The 21,945-nt window shown below is 46.6% G+C and overlaps 1 protein-coding gene across 3 annotated transcripts in view; it reads left to right on the top strand.

Moving 5' to 3' along the window:
• Nucleotides 1-21,945, top strand: part of LOC130267313 (proton-coupled amino acid transporter 1-like) — a 99,961-nt gene that overhangs the window by 11,824 nt on the left and 66,192 nt on the right. For all 3 annotated transcript variants that reach the window (XM_056516853.1, XM_056516854.1, XM_056516855.1), the window contains exons 2-3: nt 23-182; nt 4,433-4,523. In XM_056516853.1, the coding sequence (XP_056372828.1) occupies nt 28-182; nt 4,433-4,523 (246 nt within the window). In that variant the 5' untranslated portion in view covers nt 23-27. The remainder of the gene's footprint in view (nt 1-22; nt 183-4,432; nt 4,524-21,945) is intronic.

Genomic DNA, 21,945 nt, shown 5'->3' with positions numbered 1-21,945 from the left:
TTTTCCACTTTTGATGTTGTAGGAATCATGGCTACCACCAGGCTGAGAAATGACACATACAATGACTACAGCTCCACAGAGGCCAGTCCCAGTGAAGAGAGCTCCCCGGGGGTCATCAACAGCTTCGTCCCCAGACCCAGACAGTACGAGAGGCTTGGAGAACATGGCAGCAGCAGCACCACGTACGTTTATAGCAGGACACTCCTCTATTCATCCTCTCTCTTGCTTGATTGCTTTTAGGGTGCGTTCACACTGAGGAATATACAGTGGTCCCTTAACATACGATGGTAATCCGTTCCAAACGGACCATCGTTTGTTGAAACCATCGCATGTTGAGGGATCCGTGCAATGTAAAGTATAGGACCGTGGTCTACAACCTGCGGACGTCCAGATGTTGCAAAACTACAACACCCAGCATGCCCGGACAGCCGTTGGCTGTCCGGGCATGCTGGGTGTTGTAGTTTTGCAACATCTGGAGGTCTGCAGGTTGAAGACCACTGTTAGAGGAAGTTGTACTCACCTGTCCCCGCCGCTCCGGACCGTCACTGCTGCCCTGGATGTCGCCGTCCATCGGTGTCGCTGCGTCCCCGCGGTGTCCTCGACTCTCCGGCAAGGCCTCTGCTTCCCCGGCATCCTGCTTTCCGTCGACGTCATCACGTCGCTACGCACGCCACTCCTATTGGATGACGGGACGGCGTGCGCAGTGACGTGATGACGTCGATGGAGAGCGCCGACGATGCAGGGGATCCCGAAGAGGACGCGCCGGAGCCCCGAGGACAGGTAAGAGACCTCACCGGAGCTCACGGGGCACCGTAAACGGCTATCCGGCGGCAGCTAAAGCAGTCAGCGCTGCCGGATAGCCGTTTATGCGATGGCCCCGACATACAAAAGCATCGTATGTTGATGCTGCCTTCAACATGCGATGGCCTCTGAGAGGCCATCGTATGTTGAAATTATCGTATGTCGGGGCCATCGTAGGTCGAGGGGTCACTGTACTCGAGTAATTCCTCTTGAATTCTCCACTCCAAATTAATGCACATCTCCTCTGCCCATTGACTTTAAAGGGGTACTCCTTTGGGAAAACATTTTCCTTTAAATCAACTGGTGTCAGAAAGTTAAACAGATTTGTAAATTACTTTTATTTAAAAAAAATCTTAATCCTTCCAGTACTGATCAGCTGCTGAATGCTCCAGAGATTTGAATTTCCTTTCTGTCTGACCACAGTGCTCTCTGCTGACACCTCTGTCCATGTCAGGAACTGTCCGGAGCAGGAGAAGTTTGCTATGGGGATTTTCTCCTACTTTGGACAGTTCCTAAAATAGACAGAGGTGTCAGCAGAGAGCACTGTGGTCAGACAGAAAGGAAATTCAAAAAGAAAAGAACTTCCTCTGTAGTATACAGCAGCTGATAAGTACTGGAAGGGTTAAGATTTTTTTTATAGAAGTCATTTACCAATCTGTTTAACTTTCTGACACCAGTTGATTTAAAAGAAAATGTTTTTTTCGCTGTCCTGTGCACACTGCGGAAATTCTGCTAGCGGAATTCTGGCACTGAATTCCTTTCTGCTTGAAGATGGTCATGTTCATTCTTCAAGCGGAATCCGGGAGCAGAATCCAATAGAAGTCAATGGTAAAAATGTTCTACGCCTGACATAGTTTTCAAGCGGAATTCAGAAAAGTTGAATTAAATAGCCGCCTCCTTCATTCATCATTTACGCGTGGAAATTCCACTTGAGTTCCGCTCGAATTCCGCTTGATGGATAAAATGACAGAAGGCAACAATTTCCTGACCAAAATTAGTCCTTGTGAACTCCTCTTGAATTCCTCAGTGTGAACATAGCCTTACACTTCCCATAGAAGTAAATGGAGAGAGCTGTAAACATGTGCGGCTCCCTAAATGCAGCATCTGAGAGACAGATGGCACAGTTACCTTTTTATTAGGGCATCATATTAAGGTGACTTTTTTGAGCTGCTTTCAGGTGCACTTCTAAAGGGGTTACACAGAGATACCCTCATCTGATATCAGGCGCGTAGATCAAACTGCGTGAGGGACAATGCAACAATCTTATGTCCAGCTGGTATCTTGTACAGGCGCTATTTTAAGTTACGGAACCCTTACTCGATAATTGGGAACATAGGACAGTTGCGTCTTGCCATGCTGCATGGTCATTTTTGGGTGGGACAATATGCCTACACAACCTCCTTTTATTAACTAAATTTATCCAGTGCTCTATCCCTGGGACCTCTTTTTGAAAGCCATAATCTCAAAATTAATAATCTAGCGTAAAAGAGCAGTTTCAAACAAAGTTCTGAATTATTATTTAGTTCGGATTTATCCCCCAAAATGGCCACCTCTAATTTAAATCGTACTTCTGTCCCTGATCTATTTTTAATTTCTTGGTATATCATCTCCCAAAACTCCTGGATCTTTCTACAAGCCCAAATAATATGGGCAAAGTCAGCATCCTGACCTTGACATCTTGAGCATTCTGCGTCATGATTATAACCAAATTTCACCAAGTCTACCGGAGCTAGTTGAATTTTCCACAAAATCTTCCACTGGGTGAATCTGTAGTCCCTATTAATCGAAAGCACATTAACATTTTTAAACATACGACCCCAAAAACTATCATCCTTACTGTGAAATTGTTTTCTCCATCTCCCTTCCACTCTGTGTAGATTCCCTCTACTTACTTACTTTTTTACCATATGACCCATTCCCAAAAAAAATCCATAATATTATGTGAATCAAGCGGAAAAAGTGCTTTATCTACTGTACATTTGTAAGCTTAAAAGTTGGTTTTGAAGGGGAGAGTGGCAAGGAAGTGTCTGTACATGACTCTTCGCATGATGGTAAACCAAAGACTGTCCTCTATAGCCTCCATAATTACTGCATGCAGTTTCCTGTTTCTAGTTAAAGGGGTATTCCGGGCAAAAACATCTTATCCCCTATCGAAAGGATAGGGGATAAGATGTTTGATCGTGGGGGGCCCGCCGCTGGGACCCCCCGCGATCTCCCTGCAGCACCCACATTCTATGCATAGCTGCGTCTGAAGTTTCGGAAACCTCCGGGCTTCCGAGACGGGGACGTGACGACACTCCACGCCCCCTCCATTCATGTCTATGGGAGGGGGCGTTGCGGCCGTTACACCCCCTCCCCTAGAAATGAATGGAGGGGGCGCGGCGTGATGTCACGTCCCCGTCTCGGAAGCCCGGCGGTTTCATAAACTTCAGGCGGTTTCCGAAACTACCAGGTCAATTATTGAACCCCTATAATCCCTTGTCCTCCCTCCACGCCGAAGGAGAGACCGAGAATGAAAGAGAGAAGAAAAAAAAACCATGCACAATAATTTGTAATTAGTTAATCCATTTGGCCCAAATTGTTTTGCCCCTTTTTTCTTTCTTACCAAGACCTTTAATTGCCAATAACTCGTATCTTGTCACTTTATTAACTACATTTATCCAGTGCGCAATCCCTAGCACCTCTTTTGACAGCCACGCTCTCAAAATTAATAATCTAGCGTAAAAGAGCAGTTTCAAACAAAGTTCTGAATTATTATTTAGTTCGGATTTATCCCTCAAAATGGCCCCCCGCGATCAGACATCTTATCCCCCATCCTTTCGATATAGGGGATAAGATGTTTTTGCCTGGAATACCCCTTTAAAGGAGTAGTCCAGTGGTGAACAACTTATCCCCTATCCTAAGGATAGGGGATAAGTTTGAGATCGCGGGGGGTCCGACCGCTGGGGCCCCCTGCGATCTCCTGTACGGAGCTCCAACAGCCCGCGGGAAGGGGGCGCGTCGACCTCCGCACGAAGCGGCAGCCGACACGCCCCCTCAATACAACTCTATGGCAGAGCCGAAGCGCTGCCTTCGCCAATCTCCAGCTCTGCCATAGAGATGTATTGAGGGGGCGTGTCGGCCTCCGCTTCGTGCGGGGGTCGACACCCGCTATCTGGCCGGAGAGCCCGGAGAGCCCGTACAGAGAGATCGCAGGGGGCCCCAGCCGTCGGACCCCCCGCGATCTCAAACTTATCCCCTATCCTTAGGATAGGGGATAAGTTTTTCGCCACTGGACTACCCCTTTAAAGAAGGAAGAACTGCTCTGGAGCACAAACTGCTGCTCTAACAAACGAAACACTGCACTCTATGTCAGTGTTTCCCAACCAATGTGCCTCCAATTGTTGCACAACTACAACTCCCAGCATGCCTGGACAGCCTACGGCCTACGGCTGTCCAGGCATGCTGGGAGTTGTAGTTTTGCAACGGCTGGGGCACACTGGTTGGAAAACACTGCTCTAAGTAAACAGTAATCCATGAGCATATGTTTTATTCCTATGGACTACTGTTTGCTAGCTGTTGCTATTAAACACTATTAAATAGCTCAATGTCACTGTTATAGTTGTAATCCTTTTCTATATTTCTACTGCAGATGGTTCCAGACATTCATTCATTTACTAAAAGGGAACATTGGGACTGGACTACTTGGACTGCCACTTGCTGTGAAAAATGCCGGGATTGTGGTATGAAAAAAAACATGAATTGTTTTGGGTTAAAAATACTGACCAAAGTACTAAATGTGACCATTACCTGAGAGATAGCAGCGGGGTTGGGAGGAGGGTATATAGGACAGATCAGAGAATAGAGAGGTTGGGAAGCCATCCAGGTTAGATCACACAGTCTGTAGAAAGGAAAAAGAGCACAAACACAAGACAATCTGAGATAATATAGGTTGTGTATGAGTATAGAGAAAAAGTCACACACTCCTCAGCATCAGTGTATATCAGAACAGGGGAGAGGAGACCGATCATGGGCTATAGAAGAGGAATCAGTATATAGGAATGCAACTGTGCTGATCCGTACGAGCGCGGGAAGGTAGTAGCATCCTGAAGACCTCACATCCAGCATTTAACCTCTTCAGGACATAGGGCGTATGGATACGCCCTGCATCCCGAGTCCTTAAGGACCGAGGGCGTATCCATACGCCCGTGGGAATTCCGGCCCCCACCGCTAGCCGGTTGGGGACCGGAGCCGGATGCCTGCTGAAATCGTTCAGCAGGCATCCCGGCATATCGCCCAGGGGGGTCATTATGCCCCCCCATGTCGGCGATCGCCGCAGATCGCTGGACAATTCAGTCCAGCGATCTGCGGCGATTCCGGGTCAATCGGGTCTCCGGTGACCCGGAATTACTGGCTGTTCGGGGCCGTCTCTGACGGCCCCGAACAGCCAGAGCCTGCAGGGGTGAGGTGGCACTGGTGCCACCTCACGATCGCCCTGATTCGTCGGCCGGATTACCGGCCGACCAATCAGGGCGCCTGCTGCGGGTGTCACTCCCGCACCCGCTCCGCCCCTCTTCCGGAGGACGTGAGCGGGTGCGGGAAGACGACCCCCGGTGCTGGGGACCCCGATCCCCGGCGCCCCTGTTGGGATCGGGGCCCCAGGAGCAGCTGCGGCGGCGAGGGACAGTCCAGCGATGAAGCAACAGCAGGAGGTGAGTTACAGCCTCCTGCTGTTGCTTAGCAACAGCTCCCAGCATGCAAAAAGGGCATGCTGGGAGCTGTAGTTATGCAACAGCAGGAGGCAGACCACCACAACTCCCAGCATTCCCTTATGGGCATGCTGGGACTTATGGTTTTGCAACAGCTGGAGGCACATTCTTTCTATGGAAAAGTGTACCTTCAGCTGTTGTCTAACTACAACTCCCAGCTTGCACAAACAGCTAAAGTGCATGCTGGGAGTAGTAGTGGTGCATCTGCTGGTTGCATAACTACAACTCCCAGCATGCCCGTTGGCTGTCGGTGACTGCTGAGAGTTGTAGTTTTGCAACAGCTGAAGGCACACTGGTTGTGAAACTCAAGAGTTTTTTTTTACCTAACTCAGTGTTTCACGACCGGTGTGCCTCCAGCTGTTGCAAACTACAACTCTCAGCAGTCACCTTACACCATGCACCGTACATGCTGGGAGTTGTAGTTTTGCAACAGCTGGAGGCACACTGGTTGTGAAACACTGAGTTAGGTCACAAACTCAGTGATACATAACCAGTGTACCTACAGTTGTTGCAAAACTACAACTCTCAGCAGTCACCGACAGCCAACGGGCATGCTGGGAGTTGTAGTTATGCAACAGCTGGATGTCCCCCCCAATGTGAACGTACAGGGTACACTCACATGGGCGGAGGATTACAGTAAGTATCTGGCTGCAAATTTGAGCTGCCGCAAACTTTCTGCTGCAGCTCAAATTGCCAGCGAGAAACTACTGTGAACCCCCCGCCCGTGCGACTGTACCCTAAAAACACTACACTACACTAACACAAAAAATAAAATAAAAAGTAAAAAACACTACATATACACATACCCCTACACAGCCCCCCTCCCCTCCCCAATAAAAATGAAAAACGTCTGGTACGCCACTGTTTCCAGAACGGAGCCTCCAGCTGTTGCAAAACAACTCCCAGTATTGTCGGACAGCCGTTGACTGTCCAGGCATGCTGGGAGTTTTGCAACAGCTGGAGGCACCCTGTTTGGGAATCACTGGCGTAGAATACCCCTATGTCCACCCCTATGCAATCCCTAATTTAGGCCTCAAATGCGCATGGCGCTCTCACTTTGGAGCCCTGTCGTATTTCAAGGCAACAGTTTAGGGTCACATATGGGGTATCGCCGTACTCGGGAGAAATTGTGTTACAAATTTTGGGGGGTATTTTCTGCTTTTACCCTTTTTAAAAATGTAAAATTTTGGGGAAAACAAGCATTTTAGGTAAAAAAAAAAAAAAAATGTTTACATATGCAAAAGTCGTGAAACACCTGTGGGGTATAAAGGTTCACTTAACCCCTTGTTACGTTCCCCGAGGGGTCTAGTTTCCAAAATGGTATGCCATGTGTTTTTTTTTTGCTATCCTGGCACCATAGGGGCTTCCTAAATGCGGCATGCCCCCAGAGCAAAATTCGCTTTCAAAAAGCCAAATGTGACTCCTTCTCTTCTGAGACCTGTAGTGCGCCAGCAGAGCACTTTTCACCCCCATATGGGGTGTTTTCTGAATCGGGAGAAATTGGGCTTCAAATTTTTAGGGGTATTTTCTGCTATTACCCTTTTTAAAAATAAAAATTTTTTGGGAAAACAAGCATTTTAGGTAAAATTATTATTTTTTTTTTACATTTGCAAAAGTCGTGAAACACCTGTGGGGTATTAAGGTTCACTTTATCCCATGTTACATTCCCCGAGGGGTCTAGTTTCCAAAATGGTATGCCATGTGGTTTTTTTTTGCTGTTCTGGCACCATAAGGGCTTCCTAAAGGTAACATGCCCCCCAAAAACCATTTCAGAAAAACGTACTCTCCAAAATCCCCTTGTCGCTCCTTCCCTTCTGAGCCCTCTACTGTGCCCGCCGAACATTTTACATAGACATATGAGGTATGTGCTTACTCGAGAGAAATTGGGCTACAAATACAAGTAAAAATTTTGTCCTTTTACCCCTTGTAAAAATTCTAAAATTGGGTCTACAAGAACATGTGAGTGTAAAAAATGAAGATTGTGAATTTTCTCCTTCACTTTGCTGCTATTCGTGTGAAACACCTAAAGGGTTAAAACACTTACTGAATGTCATTTTGAATACTTTGGGGGGTGTAGTTTTTATAATGGGGTCATTTATGGGGTATTTCTAATATGAAGACCCTTCAAATCCACTTCAAAACTGAACTGGTCCCTGAAAAATACTGAGTTTGAAAATTTTGTGAAAAATCGGAAAATTGCTGCTGACCGTTGAAGCCCTCTGGTGTCTTCCAAAAGTAAAAACACGTCAATTTTATGATGCAAACATAAAGTAGACATATTGTATATGTGAACCAAAAAAAATATGTATTCGTAATATCCATTTTCCTTACAAGCAGAAAGCTTCAAAGTTAGAAAAATGCTAAATTTTCAAATTTTTCATCAAATTTACGGATTTTTCACCAAGAAAGGATGCAAGTATCGACAAAAATTTACCACTATGTTAAAGTAGAATATGTCACGAAAAAACAATCTCGGAATCAGAATGATAACTAAAAGCATTCCAGAGTTATTAATGATTAAAGTGACAGTGGTCAGATGTGCAAAAAACGCTCCGGTCCTTAAGGCCAAAATGGGCTCCGTCCTGAAGGGGTTAAAGGGGTACTTCAGTGGGAAAAAACATTTTTAAATCAACTGGTGCTTGAAAGTTAAACAGATTTGTAAATTACTTCTATTTAAAAATCTTAATCCTTCCAGTACTTATCAGCTGCTGTATGCTCCACAGGAAGTTCTATTCTTTTTGAATTTCTTTTCTGTCTGACCACAGTGCTCTCTGCTGACACCTCTGTCCATGAGATAAAACTGTCCAGAGCAGGAACAAATCCCCATAGCAAGCCTCTCCTGCTGTGGACTGTTCCTGACATGGACAGAGGTGTCAGCAGAGAACACTGTGGACAGACAGAAAAGAAATTCAAAAAGAAGAGAACTTCATGTGGAGCATGCAGCAGCTGATAAGTAATGGAAGGAATAAGAGTTTTAAATAGAAGTCATATACAAATCTGTTTAACTTTCTTGCACCAGTTAATAATGATAATTAAAAAAAATGTTTTCCATTGGAGTACCCCTTTAATGTATAACTGGGAAGGACACAACCATAAGGAGAGACTGAAACTAGGAGCAGGTTGTAAATTATTTATATTTTTAATTTACAACCAGAAACTTTAGGGATCATTTTAAAGGTCTATTCCAGGCACTAGAAACGTATCCACAGGGTAGGGGTTGAGTGTCCAACCTCTAAGACCCCATTAAATCTTGAAACCGTGGACCCATTTCTCCTGCTGAATAGGTTGGCATGCGTTCCATTCATTCCCTATGGAGCTGACAGTGATAGTAGAAGTTGCCAGAATGATGCCTTTCAAAGGCATTAACACACCATGATGTACATTTACATCATGGTATGTTAAGGGTGTATGGATCGCTGCATTTTTTTGTGATATTGGGGGGGATTTTCTTTTTTGTTTGTTTATAAAAAAAAATGTATATAACCTTTTTATAAATAAAAAATGTAAACAAAAAAGAGAGAAATTTGGTACAGTACAGTGGTCCCTCAAGTTACAATATTAATTGGTTCCAGGATGACCATTGTATGTTGAAACCATTGTATGTTGAGACCAGAACTCTATGGAAAGGCACCAAAATGTCATCCAAAAATAGGAAAAAGGATTAAACAAAAATAAGTAGATAACTAATACAGATAAAGCAAATCCTTACATATAAAAGTAAGAAAGATCTGCTGGGAGCTGTAAATCACTTTCTATGTCAGTGTTTCCCAAGCAGGGAGCCTCCAGCTGTTGCAAAATTACAACTCCCAGCATGCCCGGACAGCCAAAGGCTGTCCGGGCATGCTGGGAGTTGTAGTTTTGCAACAGCTGGGGGAACCCTGCTTGGGAAACACTGGTCTATGTTGAGGACAGGATCTTTTTCGGGCAATGTCCTAAAAAAGTATCATGGAGTCGCCCTCACCTGGTGTCCAAAGGAGCAGGTAACCCTGGTATAGGTAAAGTGTACAGAACATGCAATACCTCCCTGTTCTGTAGGGGGCGCTACCAGATATCAGTCAGTGCATACACTTCAGTAATACAAGGGTTTTACCAGTAAAATGCCCATTCTGATTGGTTGGTTCTTCCAGCCATTGACATTTTTCACAGATCTGGACTGTCTGTACATTGTATGTTGAGTCTGGTTTCAACTTACAATGGTCCAGAAAAGACCATTGTATGTTGAAACTATTGTATGTTGAGGCCATTGTAAGTTGAGGGATCACTGTATAGTGAAATTGTCTGAACTACTATAATATAATGTTGTTGATCCTGCACGGTGAACGACAAATGTGTGTATATGGTTTTTTGCCCCTTTAATTTCATTTTCCTTCTAGTGAAGCATTTCTCTGTATTTTGTCTCTGTTTAGCTTTGTATATATCTTACAAGATGCTGATCACATTACAGCCCATGATATGCATCTTATCTGCTTTCATGTACAGATCGGCTTCATAGATCTGAGTGAGTGGAGAGGCAGAAAGCTTCTCTGTCTTCTTGTTTGTGCATCGGCTTTGATGACAAGCGACTCTATCATCTCTTTTTATTTATTTATAAATGTATTTATTGTTTTATCAAAAAAATAAAAAAATCCTGGTTTCTACTTGTGTTGCCGAGTAACAAGATGCTGGAACAAAGCTGACACAGAGCCAGATGTTAGTTGTCATCCTGGGCCTGACGCTGCTGGGTCATTGTGCGTTCACACAGCCGTTTGCCCCCGTTTTTTTATCCATGTTTCAGCTCCGTTTTTTCAGATTGTAAACGGATTAAAACGGTAAAAAAAAAATCCCATTCTTGTCAATGGGATTTTTTACAATCCGTTTACATCCGTGTGCACCCATTTGCACTCACTTCCGTTTTTTTCATGGAGGAAAAAAACGGCACATGTAGTATTTTTTCTTCTGTGAAAAAAACGGAATAAAACACAGACATCATAATTTTAACATTGAAGTCTATGGCAAACAGATGAACCTTTAATGTCATCCGTTTGCACCCGGGTTTAAAATATCCGTAATTACATCTGAGCATGCTCAGAAGAGGTGACATAAGCAGACTCCTGCAGTGTTGTGGGACTACTATTACTCTCATCATGGAAACAAGTCTGTTCCATGATGGGAGTAGTAATTCCCTGGCTGGGGTGACTACATTAGTGTTTGTACTACTACCCCCATCATGGATCAGACTCTGTTCCATGATGGGGGTAGTAGTACAGGGGCTGAGGAATTGATCGCACCGGGTCTCACTTCTGATACCCGATCCGATCAGAAGTTATTAAGCAGGGGAGCGGGCGGCATGCTCCGCAACCCTGCGATCACCGATGTATGTTACTTTCATTTTTACATTTCCCGCAGGGAGCTCTGAATGGCCCATACTGAGGAGCCAATCAGGGCTCCCTGCGGGATTTTTTAAATGGACAATGTATATTAAAAGAGCTGTGGGGGGCAAGATATATAGCGCTATATATCTAGCCCCCCACCGCATTTATAAAGATATAACCCCCGCCAGCGCAAAAATATATTTCTCTATCGACTTCATTGGGGGACACAGACAGTGGGTGTTTCTTGCTTTCTTTAGGAGGTGTGACACTATGGTGATAAAAAAAAGTCAGCTCCTGCCAGCAGGATACACCCGCCTTCAGGCTCTGAGCTAGTCAGTTTAAGCTTAGTGCTTGAGCCGGGCGCTTTCTGCGCCGGCTTACTTCTTTTCACCGGCAGTCTCTGCCGGCGCTGGCCGCCCGCCCTATTCCCCCGAGCGCACAAACGAGCGACAGGTGTGCTCGGGGCAAGGAGCGGGTGCCATGACAGTTCTCCCGGCCGGTCTGTGGCTCCGTCCACGGGGCTGGGAGAGCTCAGAGGCGCGAAGCAGCCTCCAATCAGCGCCATGGGCGCAAATTTCAGTAGGAAGGGGTCATTTACTTAGTGCCTTGCTTCAGGCACGCCCCTCTCTTCCTATTGGCTGGCCAGTTTCTCTCTCTATTTGCACAGAGCGAGTCTCCTCACTGCAGCTGACAGGGGACACAGACTAGGGTGAGAAAGTTCCTATCTCCCTTCTTTTCTCATTATGTCCGTACCCAGAGCTGTTCCTCCCTCTAAACAGAGACCTGGAACTTCAGTGACTTACTATCTCTGTAAGCACTGCAATACCAAAATGTCTGGCTTGTCCTGCCTGCTCCACTGCTCCCCCAGCCTGGGTTTCTTCCCTGACCCAGTATATGGCTCCCGCTCGGTGGCTGAGGCCTCCCGGGAAGTGTTGTCCGCCTTGAAGGGGTCTTCCCTGCGCAGGACCTCTGGAAGGGCTCGCTCCTCGTCCCCACATTCTTCACGCTCTCTTAAGCTTCCTAGGGGTGCCTCGTCTGACTCTTCCAATGAGTCTTCAAGTAGACGTGAGCGTTCCCCTCGTGGGTCCCGCCCCCTGTCATCTGGGCACAAACGTCGCTCCTCCAGAGGACGTTCTCGGAGTCGCCGCTCTGCCACGCCAGAGCCACGCTCTCTGTCAGTCGCCCCCCCCCCCTCCAGGACTGCCTCTACCCATTCTCATTCCCCTGGCGAATTGGTGGACGAGGCTTCCGAGCCGGCATCTGACTCTGAGGACCGCCCGGACTCAGTTGCAACGGTTAACTCTTTGGTTACAGCCCTGAGAGACACCTTTCACTTAGAGGACCCAGGATCTTCGGATGTCAATCCAGTAGTATCCTTTCATCGTGCTAAGCCAGCACCTCAGAAGTTCAGCTCTCATGCTGACTTTGACGACATTCTGGAGACCGCATGGAAACATCCAGACAAGAGGTTCCCAGGAATCAAGACAATTGAAGATCGTTATCCATTTGACAAGGTCTTTTTCACTAAGGTGGTTTCTCCTCCCTCAGTGGACCCACCAGTTTCCCGGCTATATAAGGCGCCTACACTGCCTCTGGCAGATGCCGCTGCCTTCAAGGATCCCACGGACAAGAAGGTAGAATCCACTGAAGCTGCTGGCTCTTCTCTTCTTCCCATCTTTGCCTCCACATGGGTGTCCAAGGGCCTGTCGGAGTGGTGCCAAAAGCTCCGTCAGGATATCTTAGCGGGATCCCCCCCCGGAGGACCTATCTGCTTTGGCTCTCCAATGCTCTAAAGCCGGGGATTTTCTGTGCGCAGCTTCCATGCAGGCAGCCCGTTGTTCTGCCTATGCTGTGGGTCATCTAGTGTCTCTTCGCCTCTCTATGTGGCTTAAGGCTTGGAATGCGGATGCCGCTTCCAAAAGATCTCTCACGGAGCTTCCCTTTACGGTTGGCCGTCTTTTTGGCAAACGCCTTGATGAGATTATGTCCGAGGCAGTGGGAGGTAAGAGTTCCTTGTTACCTCAAAATAAGGCTCGCCCTACTTCCCAAAGGAAGGCCTTTTCCTTTCGGTCCTTTCAGACCTCCAGCTCCAACAAGGGATCCGGGCAGGCGCCCTCGCGAGACAAGAAGGCTCCCTCGTTCCGGGCTCGCCCGTCTTGGAAGTCGGACTCCAACCGGTCCGGCCGTTTTGCGCCCAAATCAGGCAACCGCAAGCCCACTTCTGCATGAAGTGAGGCACCCACCCGCGGTTTCTTCTCGGGTGGGAGGTCATCTCTTACTTTTTTGAGACATTTGGACCTCTCACATTCAAGACTCTTGGGTCAGGGACGTGGTGTCCAACGGTTACCGGATCAAATTTGCATCCCTTCCGAGGGATCGCTTTTTTCGATCCCGGGCCCCCCGGTCTCCTCCTCTGGCGAAGCAGTTTCGAGCGGCTCTCCAGTCTCTGCTTCTCCAGGGGGTTATGGTTCCTGTTCCTTCAGGAGAACGTTTTCGGGGTTTCTATTCAAATTTTTTTGTGGTCCCCAAGAAGGACTGTTCTGTGCGTCCAATTTTGGACCTCAAGCGTCTCAATCTTCATCTTCTCATCTGCCACTTCCGAATGGAATCCCTCCGGTTGGTAGTGGCGTCCCTGGAACAAGGGGAGTTCCTTTCATCGGTAGACATCAAGGATGCCTACCTCCATGTGCCAATATTTCCAGGCCATCATCGGTACCTCCGCTTTGCGGTTCCGGAGGGGCACTTTTAATTTGTAGCCCTCCCCTTCGGTCTAGCCACGGCTCCTCGGGTCTTTACAAAGGTCCTTGCGCCAGTGATGGGCCTGTTACGGTCGAGGGGAATCTCAGTAATACCCTATCTGGACGACCTTCTCATCAAGGCTCCAACCAGGGCCCAGACTCTGGATAATCTGGACATCACTCTCCACACTCTGACTCGCTTCGGGTGGATGGTCAACCAGGACAAGTCAGTCCTCCGTCCTACCTAGTCTCTAACCTTTCTGGGACTTCTTTTCGACACTGCCTCTGCCCGAATTCTTCTTCCGACAGACAAAGGTCTGGCGCTCCGGTTGGGGGTCCGCTCCCTTCGGACCCAGGTATCGGTCTCCATCCGCACTTGTATGGAAGTCCTGGGTCGGATATTGGCAACTATGGAGGCCGTACCTTTTGCCCAGTTTCATTACCGTCCCCTCCAACTGGCGATTCTCTCTCGGTGGAACAGGTCTCCTCTGTCCCTCGATCGTCAGATTGTTCTCCCTCCCAGGGTCCATCAGTCTCTGCTCTGGTGGCTCCGCTCCCCTCTTCTTCTCCAGAGGAGGTCGTTTCTTCCCCTTCACTGGCAGGTTGTTACAATGGATGCCAGCCTGTCGGGCTGGGGCGGCGTGTTCAGAGATTGGAGGGTTCGGGGACTCTGGTCTCCCCAGGAGACCCTTCTTCCGATAAACATATTGGAATTACGGGCGATTCTTCTTTGTCTTCTTCATTGGGAGTCCCATCTTCAGTTCCGTCCTGTCCGCGTTCAGTCGGACAATGCCACGGCCGTGGCGTACATAGATCGTCAGGGCGGCACTCGCAGCTCGGCAGCCAGGGCCGAGGTGACCAAGATTCTCTCCTGGGCGGAGAGCAAGGTTCCGGCCATTTTGGTGATTCACATCCTGGGGGTGCTCAACTGGGAAGCGGACTTCCTCAGTCTGTCCTCACCCGACCCCGGCGAGTGGTCTGTACATCCAGAGGTCTTCGCGCACCTCTGCGACCTCTGGGGCATTCCGGACGTGGACCTCTTTGCGTCCCGGCACCATCGGAAGAGCCTTCCGTTTGTGTCCAAGTTCCGGGACCCTCAGGCTCTGGCCGTGGATGCCCTAGTGATTCCTTGGGCGGGGTTTACCCTACCCTATCTGTTCCCTCCTCTTCCGCTTCTTCCCAGGGTGCTCAAGGCAGAGGGCATCCCCGCCATTCTGGTAGCTCCAGATTGGCCCACGAAGGTCGTGGTACGCCGACGTAGTCAGGCTCCTGGACGACGCACCACTGCGCCTTCCGCTCCGTCTGGACCTGCTCTCTCAGGGTCCTCTTTGCCACCCCAATTTACAGTCGCTGCATTTGACGGTGTGGCGGTGGAGACCGCAGTTTTGAGGGCCCGCGGGTTCTCTTCCCAAGTCATTCGCACCATGCTCAAGGCTCGTAAGCCCTCTTCTGCAAGGATTTACCACCGTACTTGGAGGTCTTATTTTCGTTGGTGTGAAGTACAAGACTTCTCCCCGGTGACCTTCTCTGTTCCCCGTCTTCTCTCCTTTTTGCAGTCGGGGTTGGAACTGGGGTTGTCTCTCAGTTCTCTTAAGGGTCAGGTTTCGGCCCTTACTGTTCTTTTCCAGCGGTTCCTGGCTTCTAATCCTCATGTCCGGACCTTTCTGCAAGGAGTGGCCCATGCTGTTCCTCCTTATCGGTCACCTTCTCCCCCTTGGGACTTGAATTTGGTTCTGAGTGCCCTCTAGGGTGCACCCATTGAGCCCCTTAGAGAAGTGTCTCTCCGCCTCCTTTCTTGGAAAGTGGCGTTTCTGGTGGCTATCACCTCCATCCGGAGGGTGTCTGAATTGGCAGCCCTTTCCTGCCGTTCTCCGTTTCTGGTGATCGACCAGGACAAGGTCGTTTTCCGGCCAGACCCTTCCTTTTTACCTAAGGTGGTCTCGGCCTTTCATCTCAATGAGGATATTGTCCTCCTGTCATTTTGCCCGGCTCCTTCTCATCCTAGGGAGCGCTTACTGCACAAGCTGGACGTGGTTCGGGCTGTTCGGTCTTAACTCTCCATCACTTCTTCCTTTCGTCAGTGTGATTCCTTTTTCGTCCTGACGGAAGGTCGTTGGAAGGGACAAACTGCTTCCAAGGCCACCATTTCTAGGTGGATTCGGTCTGCCATTTCGGAAGCCTATCGCTGTAAGGGGAAGATTCCTCCTTTCAGGGTTGTGGCTCATTCCACTCGTTCTGTTGGGGCATCCTGGGCCCTCCAGAATAGAGCCTCGGCCTCGCAGATCTGCAAGGCGGCTACCTGGTCGTCTGCACACTTTCTCGAGGTTTTATCGGGTTCATACTTTCGCATCGGCTGATGCTTCCCTGGGGCGTAAGGTGTTGCAGGCGGCAGTGGATCAGCCGTCTGCCTGATTACTTATCTGCCAACCCAAGGGACGGCTTTGGTACGTCCCACTGTCTGTGTCCCCCAATGGAGCCCATAGAGAAAAGGAGATTTTTTAACACTTACCGTAAAATCTCTTTCTCGAAAGATCCATTGGGGGACACAGCTCCCGCCCCTTCTTTTTTTTTTTTTTTTCCTTGGTTCTCTGTCCGAGGGTGTATTCAGTTATGTTTTTTCTTCTGGTTCTCGGACAGTTTGGGGTTTTTCCTTGACCTATTGGTCTCCTCCTATTGCTCTGGAACTTAAACTGACTAGCTCAGAGCCTGAAGGCGGGTGTATCCTGCTGGGAGGTGCTGACTTTTGTTTATCACCATAGTGTCACACCTCCAAGAGACAGCAAGATCCACCCACTGTCTGTGTCCCCCAATGGATCCTTCGAGAAAGAGAGATTTTACGGTAAGTGTTAAAAAATCTCCTTACCTCCGCAGTGTGTATATATATATATATATATATATATATATATATATATATATATATATATATAATGTGTGACCCCCCCGCAGGCGCATTTATAATATAACCCCCGCCCGCACTTTTATAATTATATATACCCCCCGCCAGCGCAATTATCAATCTATACCCCCCGCCAGCACATTTATGTGACCCTCCGCTGGCGCATATGTCATTACTGCAACGCTTTCTGAATAGTATTTTACTTGCAGAGCATCGCACCAGCCGCTGCCGGTGCGATGCTGCCGATAGAATACTATTCATACATCGCGCTGCAGCCTGCAGGGGCATATTATATAGAAGTGCTGTGGGGGCCAGATAATACTATATATCTGGCCCCCACAGCACTTCTATATAATATGCCCCTGCAGGCTACAGCACGATGTATGAATAGTATTCTATCGGCAGCATCGCGCCGGCAGCAGCTGGTGCGATGCTCTGCCAGTAAAATACTATTCACAGATAGCGCTGCAGTAATGACATATGCGCCAGCGGGGGGTCACATAAATGCGCTGGCGGGGGGTATATATTGATAATTGCGCTGCGGGGGGTATATAATTATAAAGGCACAGGCGGGGGTTACATTATAAATGCGCCTGCGGGGGGGTCACACACACACACATATATATATATATATATATATATATATATATATATATATAAAATATACATATACTGCGTGGGTATATATTTTTGCGCTGTCGGGGGTTATATCTTTATAAATGCGCTGGGGGGGCTAGATATATAGCGCTATATATTTTCCCCCCCACAGCGCTTTTAATATACATTGTCCATTTTAAAAATCCTGCAGGGATCCCTGATTGGCTCCTCAGTATCGGCCATTCAGAGCTCCCTGCAGGAAATTTAAAAATGAAAGTAAAATACATCGGTGATCGCAGGGTTACGGAGCATGCCGCCCGCTCCCCTGCTTAATAACTTCTGATCGGATCGGGTATCAGAAGTGAGACCCGGTGCGATCAATCCCTCAGCCCCTGTACTACTACCCCCAACATGGAACAGAGTCTGTTCCATGATGGGGGTAGTAGTACAAGCACTAATGTAGCCTCCCCTGCCGCCAGCAGACTCCTGCAGCCAGGAACTACTACTCCCACCATGGAAACAAGTCTGTTCCATGATGGAAGTAGTACTTGTCCGGGAGTCTGTAGGTGGCTGATTTTTTCTTAAAAAAAAAAAACGAATTAAAAAGGGATACACGTTTGATCAGCCGTTTCTATCCGTTTTTTTAAATCGTTTTTTTTTTTTTTAAACGAAACGGGGTCAAATGGTCGTGTGAACGCACCCTTATTCAGGGGAGATTTAAAGAACGGTTTATTTTGTTGTCCATAGCAACCAAATGCAGAACAGAATATAGAATTTCAGCTCTCCTGTGTTTGGTCGCTACAGACAACAGACCATTTTTGTATTTTGTTCTCCAGTTACAGGTTATAAAAACTTCTGTGATCCACAATTAATAAACCAACATTGAATATAGATAAACCCCTTAGGGTCTATTCACACGTACAGTATCCTACGCAGGATTTGAAGCTGTGTTCAGTCATTTTATTTACATTAAAATCTGCATAAAATCTGCGCAGGATACTGTACGTGTGTATACATCCTTAAAGGGGTATTCCGGCCTTAGACATCTTATCCCCTAGCCAAAGGACAGGAGATAACAACATGTCTGATTGCAAGGGTGGTCCCTGTGCCGGGTGCTGCTCCCGAGACGGAGACATCACGCCACGCCCCCTTGTGACGTCACGCGACATCACGCCACAACCCCTCCATTCATGTCGATAGGAAGGGGCATGATGGCCGCCACGCCCCCTCCCATAGACATTAATGGAGTGGGTGTGATGTGACATTACGAGGAGGCGTGGTGTGATGTCCTGTCTCCGTGCAGCACAGAATGCTGGGTGCTGCACGGAGATCGCCTTGAGGACACAGGAAATTGTCATTTTTGCGTCTTAATTTTTTTCTCCTTGCCTTCTAAGAAACATAGCTTGATATTTTTTCATCGACAGACCCATATGAGGGCTTGTTCTTTGTATTGACACCTTTCATTTTACTGTAAAATGTACGGCACAAGCAAAAAAATATTATTTATGGTGGGAAATTCAAAAGAAAACAGCAATTTTGCTAATTTTGGGGGGGTTTGTATTTACACAGTGCACTTTATGGGAACAATGACATGTTTTCTTTATTCTGTGGGTCTATACGGTTAAAATGATAATCATGTTTAGATACTTTTCTATTATTGAACTGCTTTTAAAAAAACGCAAAACTTTTTAATTTTTCATTTTTTTTATTGCCTTATTCTGACCACCTATAACTTTCTCATTTTTCCGTACACAAGGTTGTATGAGGGCTCATTTTTTGCGTTTTGATCTATAGTTTTTATAAGTATCACTTTTGCATATATGTGACTTTTTTTTTTTTATGTGACTCAAGATCAGCAGTTTTGGACTTTGGAATTTTTTATGTTTACGCTGTTCACCGTACGGGATTATTTACGTAATATTTGAATAGATCAGACGTTTCAGCACACGGCAATACAAAAAATTTTGATATTATATATTTTTTTACATATTTTTACTTTTGTCTCTGATTTTTTATTTTATTTGGGAGGGGCTTATTCACATTTATGAACTATTTTTTAAACACTTTTTTTAGTCTCCACAGGGGACTATTAATAGCAATCTTTAGATTGCAAATTGTGATCAGTGCTATGCATAGGCACAGCACTGATCAGTGTAATTCGCGATCTACTTCTCTGGTCTGCAAGAAAGTAGACCAGAGAAGATCATCGCTGCAGATGGCTGGGAGGTGAGTGAAGCTCCGGCAGCCATCTTGATTCATCAGACCCCTTCTATGACCATGACCATATCCAAGCAATTTTCTCATGCATTTTGCTATACAAATACTGATGGGTGTGAAGACATACACTGATGTGAGCGGTGACACCTCTGTACAGCACTTACTTATTTGTAGTGACATCCTTATGGCCAATGCAAAACACTCATCTAGGGGTTACACCTGTTCTGCCAGTAGGCTCATCTCTAGAAGAAAGAAGACTGTCGCTCTAGTGCCACCTACTGGAGATAGATAGCTCCCATAGGTGACAGAGAGACAGCTGTTTTCCATATTTGTAGCTTAATTACCTGTAAGCATTGCTGGGCCTTATAAAACATTCTGCCCCAACCAGTAGAATCCTAGAAAAGGCCACAGATCACGGCAGCGATCGAGAAGTAATTTCTCACCTTAAAGGGGTAGGTTTTATTTTTCTTAAATGTGCTTACCATTGGGGAAAAACATTAAACCATATACTTACCTTCCTTGCTCCTGCCGATGTTCCCCCAGAGCCTGTCCCAGCCAGACCAGCAGGTACAGCAGTAATGGGAACAGGGAAGATATATCGTTTATTTTTTTATTTTATTATTATTATTATTTATTTTTTCTTACTAAGCAAAAATACAAAAAACAATAACATAGCCCAACCATGAAAAACAAGTCATAAAAAAAAAAAAATTGCTATCTGAAATCCCTAATGTTACTAACAAACCCTTAATCCTCCATGACCCCTTTAGTTGCAGGTTTCTGATTTGTTGTTATGGCGGGCAGAGGCCTCTGTGACTTCCATGATTCTTCTCTTTTTATCTTGTAAAGTACATTTAAAAAGGAATGTATTGCAGCGTAGTCATTTCAATAAACAATTGTATATTCAAGTTCTCTAGAGGGACTAAAACGGTAAATACATAAAAAAAAAAGAAACAAAAACAAAATTTGGTTGTGCCCTTTAAATGTTGAAGGGGCTTACCAGGCTAAATTTCTAAATTTATTGACCTATCCTCAGTTTTGTTTTGTCTGCGTCCACAGCGCCAGTGATGTATTCATGTCTGCACCTTAATGGTCTATTCACACGTACAGTATTCTGCGCAGATTTGATGCGCAGGATTTTCTGCTGCAGATTTCAATGTAACCTGAATGACTGAACACAGCTTGAAATCCTGCGCATCAAATCTGCACAGAATACTGTACGTGTGAATAGACCCTATATCAGTTATTGGATGATATATCCACTGCCTAAATCATCACAAGGCTTCTAAGAGATAAACAAAAATATAAAGTAATAGAAGTCCCATAAAATAAATAATTCTTTAATGAAAATCTTTTAAAATCTACCAGAGAAAAAAGTGGTCCCAAAAGTAAGTATTTACCGTATTTTTCGCCCTATAGGATGCACCGGCGTATAAGATGCACCCAATTTATAGATATAAAATAAAGATTCTGAACCCAACAGTGGTCTTCAACCTGCGGACCTCCAGATGTTGCAAAACTACAATTCCCAGCATGCCCGGACAGCCTTTGGCTGTCCGAACATGCTGGGAGTTGTAGTTTTGCAACATCTGGAGGCCCACAGGTTGAAGACCACTGGTATAGGAGGTAGTACTCACTAGTCCCTGCCGCTCCGGACCAGTCACCGCTGCCCTGGATGTCGCTCCATCGCTGTCGCCGCGTCCCCGGGGTGTCCCCGACGCTCCGGACGTCTTCTTCCCCGGGATCCACGCTCTCTGTCGCCGTCATCACGCTGCTACACACGCCGCTCTTATTGGATGACAGCGTGCGTCGACGACGTGATGATGTCGAAGGAGAGCGCAGGGGATCCCGGAATGGAGAAGACACCGAGGAGGTAGGTATGGTCCCTCCAGGTGTCCTGTAAGCTGTTTGGAACGCCGCGATTTCACCGCGGAAGTCCTGAACAGCCCGACTGAGCAGCCGGGTTAGTGTTATTTTCGCTTCAGACGCGGCGGTCAGCTTTGATCGCCGCGTCTGAAGGGTTAATACAGGGCATCACCGCGATCGGTGATGTCCTGTATTGGCGGCGGGTCCCGGCCATTGATGGCCGCAGGTATTCGCCGTATAAGACGCACCAACTTTTCCCCCCCAGTTTTGGGGAAGAAAAAGTGCGTCTTATACGGCGAAAAATACGGTACCTAAATAATTGATGTAAATAACAGTCAGCATAATTCTCCTGTGATCAACTATTAAGAGTACAATTCAAATTTTATTCAACAAACTTCCTAATAACAGTATTTTTTTTAAAAACATAAACGTACAATGCACTGTTCCAAATTATTACGCACAGTAAGTTTCCAAACAGTTTATAGGTTGTAAAGAACTGAAAATTGTCATTTGTTGTGTTTGCAGAATATTTACTGAAATCAAAAGCTATTTCAATCAAACTTTTAACAACATTTTAACAGGTCATGTTACATTTTAACATAGGATCCCTTATTTGATAGCCGCTTCACAAGTCTTGCATCCATTGAACTTGTGAGTTTTTGGACAGTTTCTGCTTCAATGTGTTAACAAGATGTCAGAATATCCTCCCAGAGCTGCTGTTTGGATGTAAA

This window comes from Hyla sarda, chromosome 4 (assembly GCF_029499605.1).
Source record: "Hyla sarda isolate aHylSar1 chromosome 4, aHylSar1.hap1, whole genome shotgun sequence".
Lineage (NCBI taxonomy): Eukaryota > Metazoa > Chordata > Amphibia > Anura > Hylidae > Hyla > Hyla sarda.
This window is presented reverse-complemented; position numbering and strand designations above follow the sequence as displayed.